Source organism: Cebidichthys violaceus, unplaced genomic scaffold (assembly GCF_023349555.1).
Source record: "Cebidichthys violaceus isolate CVI_PGR_0920_01 unplaced genomic scaffold, fCebVio1.0.p SCAF_95, whole genome shotgun sequence".
NCBI classification, from domain to species: domain Eukaryota; kingdom Metazoa; phylum Chordata; class Actinopteri; order Perciformes; family Stichaeidae; genus Cebidichthys; species Cebidichthys violaceus.
The window spans coordinates 3,729-18,529 of NW_027176981.1; the positions used below are offsets into that span (position 1 = coordinate 3,729).

The 14,801-nt window shown below is 41.4% G+C and overlaps 1 protein-coding gene across 2 annotated transcripts; it reads left to right on the forward strand.

Moving 5' to 3' along the window:
* The first annotated feature begins 9,926 nt into the window (after positions 1 to 9,926).
* On the forward strand, positions 9,927 to 13,794 carry LOC137868051 (tumor necrosis factor receptor superfamily member 13B). 2 transcript variants are annotated; one of them, XM_068704560.1, is made up of 5 exons: positions 9,927 to 9,979; positions 11,040 to 11,174; positions 11,486 to 11,602; positions 12,304 to 12,582; positions 12,734 to 13,794. In XM_068704560.1, exons 2-5 carry the CDS (start codon positions 11,060 to 11,062, stop codon positions 12,994 to 12,996), a joined length of 774 nt encoding a protein of 257 aa, XP_068560661.1. In that variant the 5' UTR covers positions 9,927 to 9,979; positions 11,040 to 11,059; the 3' UTR covers positions 12,997 to 13,794. The 2 variants fall into 2 exon arrangements, with proteins under 2 accessions (XP_068560661.1, XP_068560662.1); XM_068704561.1 differs by lacking the exon at positions 11,486 to 11,602.
* Positions 13,795 to 14,801: the final 1,007 nt, after the last annotated feature.

Genomic DNA, 14,801 nt, shown 5'->3' on the forward strand with positions numbered 1-14,801 from the left:
TCTCTCCTCTCTCTCTCTCTCTCTCTCTCTCTCTCTCTCTCTCTCTCTCTCTCTCTCTCTCTCTCTCTCTCTCTCTCTCTCTCTCTCTCTCTCTCTCTCTCTCTCTCGCTTGCACGGCTGTTGAAAAATAATATGAGCTGACACATTTTACACCCACCCAAACTCAACGAGCTGAAATGAACTGAACCGTGCTGAAGGAAGCACACCATGCCTGCCATTGCCGCTGGCCATTTGGGTAAACTTAATGGACTTAATGTACTTAATGGACCATTCTGATGTTTAGTAGATGTTGATAAGGTGGTTTGTGCCAAAACCAGTGTAAATGTAGCGCTAAAAGGAGAGCTGAGGCAATGAGGCGGGGCCCGTAGTCGCTGCTTCCTTTGTAATTTTGTGAAATCAAGACCTAATTATCTCTCTGAAATTACGTCATATTCTGAAAAAAAGAAAGAAGGAATTTGGGTTCATGGCTCTTTGTCTGTGGGCACAATTCAGCGCCAAATGTGGCATTTGTCTGGATTTCTGTCTGGTTCCTGCCACAGTGTACAGAAGAGAGGAAGAAGCGGAGGAATGGGGAAACCTCTGCCTTCTTGCGCTCTTGTTTCTTTTTTTCGGAAACACAAGTTCATTTGCGAAGGGCTAGAACGTGCACTCCTGAGGATGCACCGTTCAATGTTCACTAAGTATTTGTGGTATCCTCTGCTTGTTTGTGCATGGGGAGGGCTGCGTATCCCACCTTCTGTATCCTCTCACTAACCAAAACCAGTGTTACACACTTACTGGGGGGGGGTTCACCTTTTTCTTTGCAAGATATACTCTAAAAAAAAAAAAGGTACAAAGATGTACTTGAGTTTGGGTTCAGCTTTAGCAACAACGGATGCAACTTTTTAGATTTTTTTTTTAGATGTGATCAGCAGCAAATTAGTCATTCTATTTGGTCAAAGAAATAAAAAGATGTATGGGTTTTCAACAATACAGATTTCACATATAAATTTTAGCCAAGCTGGTCGTAACTTACAAGCTTGTTTCTGACAGTGTGCAGCCATGGATATGTACTTTTCTGTGCAGTGACTTTTATCTATGTGCCTTGGAACTTCAATCAATAGACAGCAAAACAACATTTTGACCAGTTTCTCCCAAAAGCCAAACAACCAAAGGCCTTTGTATTGTACAGACATGTTGGTAACTAAAACATAACAGAGTATATCATCTTCAGTTCTATATTTCCCCAGCTTATATAGCTTATGTTTGTGTGATATAACGTCAGAAGCAGATGTTTATTTGTGACTGTTGCATAGAATATAATGTGATCATTGATTGTAATGGACAGGCCAATGTCCTTGTCTCTGCAATTAAAATGCAGGCAAGTTTCTGCTCCCATGGTGAAACCTGTGTATTTGCGTGTCAATGGTGTGCATATGTAGCATTTGTGAGTAATGTGTATGGTGTGCAACTTAAACGTCCTTCCCACTGTGTATTTCCCCCAGGAATGCAATCCTTGGAGGAAGTCCAAATTTTTCCTCGATCCCTAAACACATCACGCAGAATACACTATGTTGTATACAGATGGTACTCAAGGGGATTTTGTGAATTCCGGCATTTCCCAAGGGGCTGTGAACTCCCAAACACAGAACAGTTCAATCTCATCAATTATTCTGTAACAACATAGCTCAAGGTTGCACAAAGAGGGGAGACCACACATGAGTTTACCAAAAAAAGAGGGTAGTTTTGAGCTGAGGTTGAGAGATAGACCGTGTATTAAAAAAAAGGGGCGTTGTCACTGTGACGCTTTGGAGTCTCCAGTTTGGCATTTTGGCTGTCGCCATCTTGGTTTTTTTTGCCACATGAAGTGAAACAAGACGGTAGAGCTAAGTACAACCAAACGTTGAATCAGACAATTTTAAGCAAACAAATTGTTACAATTAACTTTCTTGAGCAGAAAACACTGTGAAAGGGTTAAAGCTCGAAGACAAAAACACGGACAACAACACCGTGGTAGCGGCCTTTCGATCACGGTCACAATGCTCTAAAAGCATACTCTGCGTTATCATCTATTTTACTCTAAATGGTACAATAATTACTACATGAGCATCATGCCGTATTGAAGAACCACAGACTGTATAAAATATGGATGTAGTCTCCGTGATGTCACAGTAGTGCCGTTGTGAGGCTCAAAGTTGGTGGCTAGCTTCTTGAAACAATTGAGACCATAAATTCATGTCTACAATGTTTACTTTCACTGCAATTAAATATTGTTAACTCATATTGTAAGCATTGAGTTGCTGAATAGCAAATAAAAGGTTGTGTCGTCTAATATCTGCATATAACTGCATATCAATATTTACTATAGTTAAGAACTGAAACATAGTAACATGAATGCTGTTCAAACAACAGCTACACAACCTTGTCCAAAGAACTGTTCCAACCAAAAGTAATCCCTTTTGTCAGCTATGCCAACAGCACCTCTCTAAAAATGGCAACGTCGGTCTGTTTCCACACCACTTTGGTCCAGACTGAACCATGTCAATAGATTGCTTGCCATGACATTTGGCACAGACATTCATGGTTTCCACAGCATGAATTGTAATAATCCACATATTTTTCAAGCCATCATCAGCCTGAGCTGAACTTTATTTCTAGTGCTTATATGCCAACCTGTTCTCACTCCTAACTCGTCAAATACCAAAGCTTGGTCAGTAGTTCCCTCTCAGGAACCTCGGTAGAAGAAGACCAGGCTTTCAACTAACTCCAAAACCAAAACCCATCTACGTCATTATTAGACGGTCAGAGAAACGGATGTAGGATAAAGAACAAGAGAATCTGCGTAGGGCAGCTAGGAGGACTTTCACGCTGGAAACCAAGTCAATGATGACTTATTTTTAACCTTACTTTTGTTACCACCATCTTTTCCCAAACTTAACAGAGTTCTTTTTTTTGCCCATATCTAAGCAGTTTTGTTGAGCGAGTAAACCTAAAAACAGAGTAAACCTACGTTTACGGTGAACACAGCAGTTTATTTTGAAAAGACACTATTCATGTAACAAGTGGAGCGTCATAATTTGAAGCGTAGGGCCACTGACCAAGTGTCAGCATTTGACGAGTCCGGAGTGAGAATGTCTTGAATAAAGAAATATTAATCTGGTAAAAAATTAGCAGCCACGTGAGCATGTTAGCATGCTGACGCTAGCATTCTACTCAAACCACCACTGTACCTAACTCTCACAGTCACAATTTGTTTAAAGAGAATTTTGTTCTCATAACTGTGGACATTCTGGCTATGTGTTATAATAACTTTACACTTCAACCCACAGCTTCACATGTAAACAGCAGCTAGCTTTAACAGCTAATGCAGGGGGCTTTTTTCTGAGAGTATTTTCTGTTGCATGCAAGAGACAAACATTTGAAATGATCTAAATAAAACTGAGTTTCTTTCAAAGACTTTTGTCTGTACAACGGAAACACAAAGATATTATAACCCAGAATCAGAAAGGCCACAAATATGAGAATGTGACCCAGGTTGAAAAACACCAGAATTCTCCTAGAACGTAGATGTCTTTAAGTACTTTCATCATGCTTCATGTCAAGCAAAAATCAAAATAATCTCCAAAAACCCGAGTGACACAATCACATCAAATACATGTTTTCTTTGGTTTAATGTGGACTTGTTCCCCTGACATTGTAGAAGCATCACGTTCAATCCAATACCTTCCACACAAGAGTGAGCCTACTTGCAACAATGTCTCACGTCATCTCTCATTTTCCCTCCTGCCCGAGTCGCCTCCATGTGACTCACGACACGAACGCTGTGCCAACCTGCACCGCTGAGGATCCAGTTCCACTGTGAGAACAAGAAATGCATTCTGTAATGAATGTCGTGCTTTGGGGGTGTTTTATCGTGGCGGTGGTGGTGGCTGCCGAAGGTGAGAGAACAGTAATGAGGATTAAATGCACAAAGTGGAAAATTAATCTACTTCTAGCCAGAAAAATACGAGTTTTGGGAGAGTCAAGTTTGAATGTCAATGTAAAAAATGTAAGGTCAACAATAGATTTGTTATAAATGGCAAATGCACAGCTCTAACACTACATGTCATTCACTCATTCAAAAATGTTTTACATTGATGGCAGGGGCTGCCATGCAAGGTGCCACCTGCCCATCAGGACCAACTAATCATTCAGACCAATTCATACACCGCAGACACAGTGATGGATATTCATGCAGCACTTGAACCTACAGATAAATCATTTGGTTAAAGCTCACGTTTTACATAATGGACGTTAATTCTGTTCATTAAACTTGCAGTGGCGCAAAGTAGATGTGAACACGGACATATTACCAGCTTGATATATCTAACGGGTTAGTAAACAGTTGCCTATTTACACATTCAGATACCATATAGAAGAAGTGGAGACAGCCGCCGTGACGTCACCCATTGGTTTGTGGACTTTGGTTCTGAAGCCTAAGGTGTGGCATTTTCGGCTGTCGCCATCTTGTTTTTTTGCAACCAGAAGTGTCATGAGAGGGTGGAGCTAAGTACAACCGACCGACAAATGAGACATTCACAGGCGACCAAAATGTTACGATTCACTTTCATGAACTGAAAACATACTGTGAACACGAAAACATGGACAATTCAGACTTGTCCATCACAAGGTAGCCCCGCCCTAAAGCACAACCTACTTTATGGTCTATTTGACTCTAATTGGACCATAATTTATTAAATGAACATTATGTTGTATTGAAGAAGTCTTTAAACTAGAGATTTAAACCATAAACTCATGTTTACAATGTTTACTGAGGGAATAAATCAAGTGAGAAGTAGAGTCATTTTCTCATAGACTTCTATTCAATCTAACTTCTTTTTGTAACCTGACGGTAATTAGAAAGAATTCAGTTTGAAGGCCCTTTAGCATTGGCTTCACTTTTTAGACCAGGAGCTTGCATTATCATTCACTTGGAGTTTGTGGCGACTCGATGAATATCAAGGCTGATATTGACTCTGCTCTTTCCTCTGTTTTGGTCCCCACTAACTCTGGAGAGAAATATCTCACCCCGGAAAAAAACTAAAAATAAGACAAAGGATGCTAAAACACTCAGTAGAGCTGAGTGGAAATGCAGAATTGGGGGATAATTCTCTATGGGTTCATCACTATGAGCGACCACTTTTACAAACGAGTAGTCATGTGATCCGTTAATTTAAAAAAAAAAAAATGTGATCGTAGCTGATTTAATTACTATTAGTTTTAACTGGCAAAGTCAAATCGTGGACTTTTCATGTGGTTTTCAAATCTGAATCAGATTTAGTTGGAGCAAATCAATTTGATCTGGTGAAGTTGTTGCAGTAACATATTGAATACTATTGGTGAAAACAGAATCTCTACACCGCAGGAAGAATGACAAATTCATGACAATCAACAAATAGATGCGTCTTGACCAGCTGCTTCACACGATAGCAGTATGACACCACGGTCTGTTTGATCTAACAAAGAGACCCTCGTGGGTGGAAAACATTGGTCCTAGAAATTCCAGGGAAGCACTGCACAGCATGTGGGCTCTCATCCTTTGACCAAATATGTTCATACACTTGTCAATACTCTCTTTATTTTATCCACTTCAAATTCTTTCCCTGGGACTAGTTTCAGCCCAACACTCTGATCTTTCGCACTTCATCTTCACGATGCCAAAGTCAGAACATTTTGATCTGCCTCCCTGCATAAAGCAGCAGGATTAAGAGTGATTTATACGAGATAAAGAGAGTGTTCAGAAGTGGAAAATTGTGCAAGAAAGCTCATTCCAAAGCAAGTACACAGAGATTAGGTTGGACCCAATTGTTGATCCTGCGCCGAACAATTGTCTTTTCAAATACTATGGGCTGTCTCCATCTACTGGTGCAATTATAGTATTGTTGGAGTGATTGTGACGTACAGACTCCAGTCTGACTATCGTTCTGGTTATAAATAAAATGAAAAAGATGACTGAACACAAAATAGTTTTGTGGCTCGCACTCTCAGACCCAAACCTCCCTTTGCAGTCCAGTGGGTAACATGAGTTACATACTAGAGCTCTTGAGTTTCCAAAACCAACACAAATAAATGATCATTCCCTAAAATTCACTATTTGGTGTCAATAAAAACTATAAATATTGATTCTTGTTGACGTGAATCATGGCATTTGAGACGTTTTGCATTGGTGGTCAAATGACTCATTTAGTGATGATTTGGCCATTTTTTGTTCTGTTCTTTTTTACTCAGTTGTACTGGCTTCCCTTTTTCCTGTTTCTGAATTTGACTACCCATCTGCAGTGACTCTATTCTGGGTGTTCAGGTTTCTGAAGCTGTTTGTGATGTGATCCAGTAATCAGAGCAGATACAAACGATCCTTCCTCTTTGTTATGTTATGTTTTTCCCACGTTGAGCAGTAATGTGCATATTCAAATAGGCATATTCTGACACATCAAATATCTGCAGTTTTGTGTACGTTTATGCGTAATTGTCTTTTGTATTTGTTCCTCCAACCGCTCATTATAGATTTCATCATTCAAGTTTTATAGTTAATCGGCAGTATTTCAGCACAGGTTAGAGCAAATAATAAATTATGTGAAGAAGCTTTTGGTATCACTGTGACTCAACATGGAGCCGAGTCATAATTGTATCCGTACTACGTCAAATGTAACTTCTCGGTTTTCTTCTTGATTAGTTTTATGACTCAAAGCTGCATTCAGATGATTTACGAACAGATGGGAAAGTGATCTTATTTACAGCATACCTGCTCAGGTACAGTCCTGTTTTTGCTCAGAATAATGATCTGTTAGTATCATTTCATTTCAGAGGTTAAGTGTTTAAATAGCGATTGTTTTACTTATTTTTCAGTGTATTGGAGAAACTATTTAGAACTTCCTTGGCAAGTTTTGCACGTGTCAGTGACAGCATGTCAATACACGCTTGTTACATGCATACCGTCTCTTCAAAATAAAGTTACGTATCAAATAAGTTAGTTTTAGGCAACAAAAACACTTTGTTCGGTATGAGAAAAGAGCACGGTTGATGTTAACTTCACTACGCACGTGACTACCGTGTGACTAACAATTGACGTGACAAAAGCGAACGGTTTACTGTTAATGTCGCACGTGAAACAAACAGCCGTCTCCTGGGTGTAAGTCCTGTGTTTGTTTGACCCACCCACCTCCAATCCCGCGGGCCCTGTGTGGACTCCCTCTCTGTTTAAACTTCGTCAGCTACTGAGCCGCTGGCTACGTGACGCGCTGGGTTTAAGAATGGTGTGACCATTCGCCTGGTGGCTAAAATGATGTTCCCAGACAACGAAACTGCAGTCAATTACATTTAGAGGGAAATGTATTTTCCCCGGCATCACATTTGTTTTTCCGTCATATCACAAATAAGTTTCGAAGCAAAGTCTGCGGAAGTCTGCATAGTGTAGGTCAGGGTGGATGGACGAGTCAAACAAACACAGGACTTACACCCAGGAGACCGCTGTCTATGTCCCCCGTGAAACCAAACGTCTCCATGGACTCATTATAAACGCTACGCTCAACATTATGTACGGAACTTCAGTTACGTATCAAAAAATGTTATTTCAAGCTGACCTAAGATCTTTTACAAAACCTCAAGAAGTAGTTTTGTTGCGCGTTTGTTTTGTTACATTTACAACTCTAAACACGTGTTTAACACTGCGAGCATATACTGGTGTGTTTTATACGCGAACGTGACTTTTAGGAGACAGGGTTGACTGCAGAGACCCAGGGTCAGGTCTCGAGAGCTGTATCTCTAACTTGCTTGTGGGAAGTGAGGGATCATGTCAATGCATTAGTGTAAGTACATTTTGTAGCCATAAGCTAATGCTAACTATCAAAGTAGTGAATGGTTCATGCATGTGCATGGTCCATCATTAACGTCCGTAACTCTGAGACCATTTATCTCTTCTTCAATACTCACAGCACAACTGCACCTGCTGTTCTCCTGCTGTGAATAGTTTTAAATGCAGAACCAAATGTGTATGTCGTGAAACACAACTAACACCTTTAATTACTTGTTTCCGGTGTCTTCTAACAGCTGCACAGCCAATCCTCCACGAAAATCTCAGAGTGACAAATTCAGGGCATTGTTTGAAACCTGAAGTGCTTTCATCATCTACTTTTCTGGTTTCCTCCCTTTACCTCATAAAAAAAACACATTGCATGAATTACAGTAGGTTTAGTGTGTCACTTCTTTAATCGTTGTATATGTGGCTGCCACTTTAAATGAATGCTACGGAGAACAATTTAGACTGATATAGGGAATTGAAAATAAAGTTGTGCAGGGCTTAGTGTGAAAAAAAGGATTTGCAATTAATCTCTGGTTCACATTTTTAACTTCTTCAGGTGTTCATGTTTAAAAATAATTTTGTGTAATCACTCTCGGTCTAAAACGAAGCTGCACGTGGCAAGATCAAGTGGAAGATCCTGGTTCATAAGAGAACTGAAGCTGAGATGAAACACTGTTGCGCTCAGTGTAGAAGTAAAACCCGTGGTGTGGAACTGCCAAACGGTTTCACACACAAGAAGGTGGGTTTAGTCACATATTGTCAATAAAATACAGTCACCAGCGCATTAATAACTGGTAACAATGAGTCACTGCGGTCTCTGTTTGTGTTAACTGTACATTAAGGCTCTACCAGCATGGACTTTTTGAAGAAGATATCATTATATTGAGGATAATTTCGTGAAAATAAATTTGAATAAAACTGAACAAAACAATCAAAAAATATAAGCAGAAGCATTCTTCCCTCCACTTTTAGAGGAGGCCTGATATGGTGGTGGACATCAACTGTGTGAAAATCAAGTGGCGACTGTGAATTTAATTCAAAATACACCGCTATGTGAAAAGCTCTGCAGTCAATAGGACTTTTTAAAAATGTTAACAGATATTTTGACTCGTCATAGCAGGATCGGCGCGCGTCTTAAGTGCCACAGTAAAGCCTTCTTGTGCATGCACAGTAACAGGACGTCGGACCTGGCAAACCTAAATGGAATGCAGCTGTTGTTAAAATGATTAATTACACTTCCTACTATGATGTGCCAAAACTCTGTGAAAAAGGTAAAAAACAACAACAACGGAACACACATTTGACTGATGCTCAGTTTTTTCAGTTATAGCAAAGTGGAAAAGAGAAATACATTCATAGGACCTCTGGGCCACTACTAGGCATGTAGAATACAAAGTGTCTGGATCTCACAGTAGTGGAGCCGTTTGGCCACCAGACATACACCTTATTCGGCACAAGACAAACATCACACCTTGCATGGAGCCTGGTTGTGTTACCTTCCTCTCAAGGTAGAAGGTGCCGAGAAAAACTGCCACTCAGGAGGCTCAGAAGTATTCTACTGATATTTACATGATGTTGGGAGATGATTTCCATCTCCGTTAGGCCACGACCTCAAACATAAAGCTAGCGTGAAGACAGGAATGACTTCAATCTAAAAATGATCATTTGTTGATTTACAGTATTGCTGAGGAGAAGGTCAAATGTGGCCATAAGCATCAGAGAAAACAAGTATGTGGACCTTAAGGTACATTTTTTGCAGTTAAATTCACAAGGCCCACTTGACAGAGCATTTGTAGAAATTTGTTTTAAATTTGACAGTTCAGTATATTTTCTTTTTATTATCAAAACGTCCTAAATACTGAACATCCGCAGTGAGTCAGTGTTTAAACACAACAGTCCAAGGTGGTGTGATTACTTTTATTAGACACTATATTGGTCTAACCTTGCGTGTGTGTGTGTGTGTGTGTGTGTGTGTGTGTGTGTGTGTGTGTGTGTGTGTGTGTGTGTGTGTTCTGATGGGGGGGGGGATCTCCTCACACACAGGGGGAAGTCCCACATCCGGCAGTGGGTTCGTACCCAAATGAGCTACCATGCTGAAATACAAGCCCATCTCACTCTCATCGTCAAACCACGGATTCTCCCAACGCAGCTTCATCTCCCCAGGTGAGTGGTGCCTCTAAAACGTCGTTTTCAACCCATAGTGGGTCACATCGGACAATTGAATTTGAGTATTTGCCGTGGTGAGAATCGAACCCTCAACTTCAGCCAGCTTTGTCAAAGAAGACAGTTATAATGGTTTAATGGCGCGAGCGCAAGAGTTGACGTTTGTGGCGGCTCCGCGGCTCACGGTGAGCTCACTTACATTACCAGGAACATTACCATTACTTTGCTGTGAACTGTCTCTACTTACATTTACCCACACATCATAACTGACATAACAGGCGAGACCAATCATGAGAAGCTTTCTCAAAAAAAAAAGAAGATGAATAGTCAAAAGACCAACATCAAGCACAAAAATAGACAAATACATGAAAAAAGGAGACAGTTCTCACTACGGTCTATATGGAAATAAGCACTTTTGTTTTAATAATAGTAAACATGTAGTATGTGTTTATGATAATTCCATGTTGCGCTGACTACCAGGGTGGGACAATTACACTGTGGTATACTGCAGTGGAGGGCGGAGGAGGTTTATTCTTTCACAGTTCGCTGACTCAGTGCTCAACGGAGCGGAGAGGACCGTTCGAGAACAAAGACACGATTTCTCAAAGGATGGACGTTTGAGTTTTGTAGCAACAGCCATGCTGGCATGTTGCTGATGGCCCTTTATCTTTGATTCACTGGACTTCGTACATGGTTTTGCAAGGTTTGCTCTATTATAAAAAAAAAAAAAAAAAAAAGGAAAGCAGAGGCAGAAAAGAGGTATCCTAGACATCCTGCTTTAATACAGCACAAACTTGCTTTCATGAAATGTACTGTATACATCCCATACATAAACACATCCCATGTATACATACACTGTACTTTAGTGGACTGGAATTTGGGTAAACAGTACCTTCCCACCCGCTTCTTTTACTGCAGGAGGTTGTTACACATATATAAAACGCTACACGTCCATAACATAGATCATCGTTCACATATCTAAAGTTACTCGGTCACACGCCACTTGCTATTTTCTCAACATCTTTCTATGTACCTCTGTGTTGTCCCTTGTGTTCGTCAGTGTGAGGGTCATCAGGGCTGATGGGTATAAGCTGCCGTGCGGGTCAGTACTTGGATACTTTGATCAGAGCATGTATTGGTTGTCAGTCGGCATGCAGCCAAGCAGAAGTCATCGCCAGATGCACCGGTTACTGTGGTGAGTACACACATACATACAGTGCATAAATTAGGCCGGAGGTACAGGAATACACGCATGGTTGTGTTTATGAAATTCAAAGTTCACAGAAAAGTGGCTTTAGGGGCCTTGACCATTGATAAAACATTGGTAAAATATGCACTATACAATATTCCCAGCAGTATACCTACATTTCTTCAAATAGCTGATTCACAAGATAAATAGTGGATTGGCATGGGTAACTTCAGAAGAAGAAGAAGAAGAAGAAGAAGAAATTAAAATGGACAGAAATGAATCTTTACAGTTTATCATATGTTCTTCTCCTGCGTCAGAGTCTGCACATTGTAAAGCACAGGCTGGCCACTACTATGATATGCTGCTGAAGAAATGTGTGTGGTGCGCTGAGGTTTGTGGCAGACATCCAGCAGAGTGCTCCCAGCACTGCCAGAGTGAGTATTGACCCCGCTGGACTGGATTAGAGCTTTAAATATTTAGTGACTATCTCTGTTTCCGGGAGGCGTAAATATTCTGTTGGGCTAGGCCTCAGTGGACAAAGTTTTCAGAGCACAAGTTGAGGTACAGAAAGAACTCTCGTCTAACTACAAATACATACCAATTGCAGTGACTGTTTGGGAGGGTGAGCAGGTAGCTCACCAGCATACCTAAATACAGTAGCTAAAGCTAGAAGGACACAACTTGTCTTAATGGTTCCCCTAGATTTACCCTCGAGGTTCTCGAGACTCGCTGCCGGACAACCTTTCCTAACCATAACCAATCGAGCTCAATGTCCAACCTCAATGATCTTGGGGAGTTTCCAGACACGACACCACCACTCCTGTTTAATGAGGCTGAATGATATTTGGTTTGCGTACGTAGAGGATGCTTACTTCTGTGCTTAGATAGATACTTGTTGGTTGAACATGGGTGGAGAATGCACCTCGTTCGGTGCCCTAGAGGCTTCAGGGCACAAACCATGAACCACAACCAATTTTCGGGGAACCATTGTTGCATGGCACTCGTTATCTTTCTACCTTTGTTTCCTGTCATCTCTCTGGCTTTAGCTTTCCAATAAAGAAATAAAATGCCCCAAAAATACCTGCTGTTTTGCCATGAAGGTCTTTCAGAGATATTCTTCCCATCTACCCCCTAGCTCCAACTATCCCTGTGACCACGAAAAAGCTCCTGATTCAAGTTACCCCACACGTGCCGAGTTCCAGAGGGCTCTCGGTGCCGACACACTTGGAAGACTCCACCATTCTGCTCTACTCCCTGCTGGCCCTGAGCATGATGCTGCTGTTCTCTAGCTTGTCTCTAGCCTTTGTAGTCTTAGTGAGGGGAGCCAAGGCCAAAACCTCTAATCCAGGACCCAAGGGGGCTAACCACCCCCAGCCAGGCCAGGAGGTTGGCCAACCGGGGAAGAGATCCAAAGGTTTGTGTGGTATGGATACAAATAAAAGGCTCCAATCGGTGCAATCAGTGAATAGTTTATCCGTTAGTCAAGCTGCAATCTCTGAAAATCATGGCGTGTGATTCATGTTTTGCTCCAATGTGTGCCCACCACCCTCTCTGTCTTCCTACAGATTTAGTAGCAAATTCAAACCACACCACAGACCGTGAGCCATCATATGACTCCAGCCCCACTGAGACCTGCGTGTGTGTCCACTGTTTCCCCGATCTGAAAGCGTTCGGCCAGGGCAACGACAGGCCACCGAGAGCACCTTTCTCCTTCTACCAACAGGCCGTCCTCCACAAATCCCCGATCCAAAAGCGAGGGCCTCTCTGGTCCGAGGAGAACCTGTACACCTCTGGACTGGAGGTGCAGGAGGAGGCTGCAGTGGGATGAGGCTCACTTGCCGTCTCAAGGGACAACTGCAATGGCCAAACGTGTCCTCAGCTCGCAGGAGAAGATGGTCAGCGTATTGGATTCTCAATCTCATTGCGGATATTGTCATGGGCCAGTAAAAAAAAAAGCATAAGTAATGAGTCACTGAAAATGGGGCATTGAGTTGACTTATTAGATCATGTTCCATCTGTAACAGTGAGGGTCCATGTGTGTTTAAGGGCCTCTCATAAGGCTTTCGGGGGCCTTGACACACCAACAGCGAAGAACTGATAAAGATTGCCCGACGCTTTGCTTCACATTGCCCTCATGACTGTTGAAAGTTTCACTGGAACACATCACAAAGACTGCTGCGGACTAGAAGCCATGCATGCATGTCTGGTCTAGTAGTAGTTAAACCACTGCTTCACTGGGCTGAACAGCTCTCTCAACACGCCAAATGGCCGTGACAAGGGCAGACTAGTGACTACAGGCTAAGGTCCCCAACATGAGATCAATGAAGCGGAGCAGCATTGGATCGCCAACAGTCATCTAACGGTCACATTTCCACAAGAAGTACTTTCAGAAACCCAGGCACAGGAACACTGTGAATGGGCTGAAATAGTTGTGGTGGGTAGTCTAGAGCAGGTGTCAGCGGAGGAGGATTCCTCCGTTAGGGCTTTCAAGTTCAGAGATGTCTATGTGCAAATACTGGCACAAATGTTAATTGTGTGTACAGTGTTATGTATATATGTGTGAGGTGATGGATGATTAAGAATCCCTTTGTACTTGTTTTGAAAAATAAAACCTTTATAACAGAAACATCTGGAGAAGCTGTTCAAAAGTGTTCCAATCATCATCTATTTTTAAAGTGTGTCAGTAGTCAGTACGGCTGTCCTCAAAGACAGAAAACCAAAGAAAGTCTTAGTCCACTGACACTCGTACCATTTTGTCGATTTATCGATTAGTTGATTTAAAATCAACAAATCTGTAAAATTTGTTAAAGGTTTCTCCTCAATCACAGAAGCACCGCTTTAAATCTGGTTTGCCAGAGATGTGTCTGTTAATTTCTTGTAAACAAGTAATTCAGCATTAAAAAAAGCAAATAAAAAGGACTTAAGAAATCTTAGTCGACTAGACCACACCAACCGATTAGTTGACTAAGAGGGCCCTAGTCGTCAGTCTGATCCTTGGTGAGTCCTGTTAGATTGTACTGTGTATTAACAAGAATCTGGCAATATGATTCATGTTACACCATGCTACCAAGTTTCATGAAAATCGGGCCAGTAGTTCACATAATCCACACAAACGAACCGAACTGAAAATCGGAATAAAAATAATAATACAAAAAAAAAAAAAAAAATCATCATATTCCATGATCAAACACAATAAATAAGAGGCACAAAAGTGTTTACAGATATAGATTTTCTTTATTTGAGTGTCTTTCCATCACTGTGTCCAGTTCTTGCAGCAGTTACGCGTGTGTGTGAGGAATGACTGACCGGGTCGAGACAAAGTTTCTTCCGATTACGACCCCGCGGTCCGATCCAGCGACATAGAAGAACAAAAAACGACTTTGAGGTTTCACCATTTCGTCTCTTATACATACAAACTGTACATGTATACTTATACATACATCATCAACATGTGGGGGGAAAAAAAAAATTCCTATCAAACTGCTATACCCAGCTCAGACGGCATGCTGAATGCAAGTACTGATTCAGTACACGAACATACAGTACATACGCACGGCACAAGTGTGCATACAAACGGGTACACATACGCACCTTTTTTTTTTCTCCTCTTGTTATGCGCAATAACACATTTTA

Excerpts from the sequence above, each read along its gene's own strand:
- LOC137868051 (XM_068704560.1), top strand. The coding sequence starts at position 11,060 with ATGGGTATAAGCTGCCGTGCGGGTCAGTACTTGGATACTTTGATCAGA. Across the intron at positions 11,175-11,485 it reads CAGATGCACCGGTTACTGTG|AGTCTGCACATTGTAAAGCA; the intron begins GTGAGTACACAC and ends CTCCTGCGTCAG. Across the intron at positions 12,583-12,733 it reads ACCGGGGAAGAGATCCAAAG|ATTTAGTAGCAAATTCAAAC; the intron begins GTTTGTGTGGTA and ends GTCTTCCTACAG.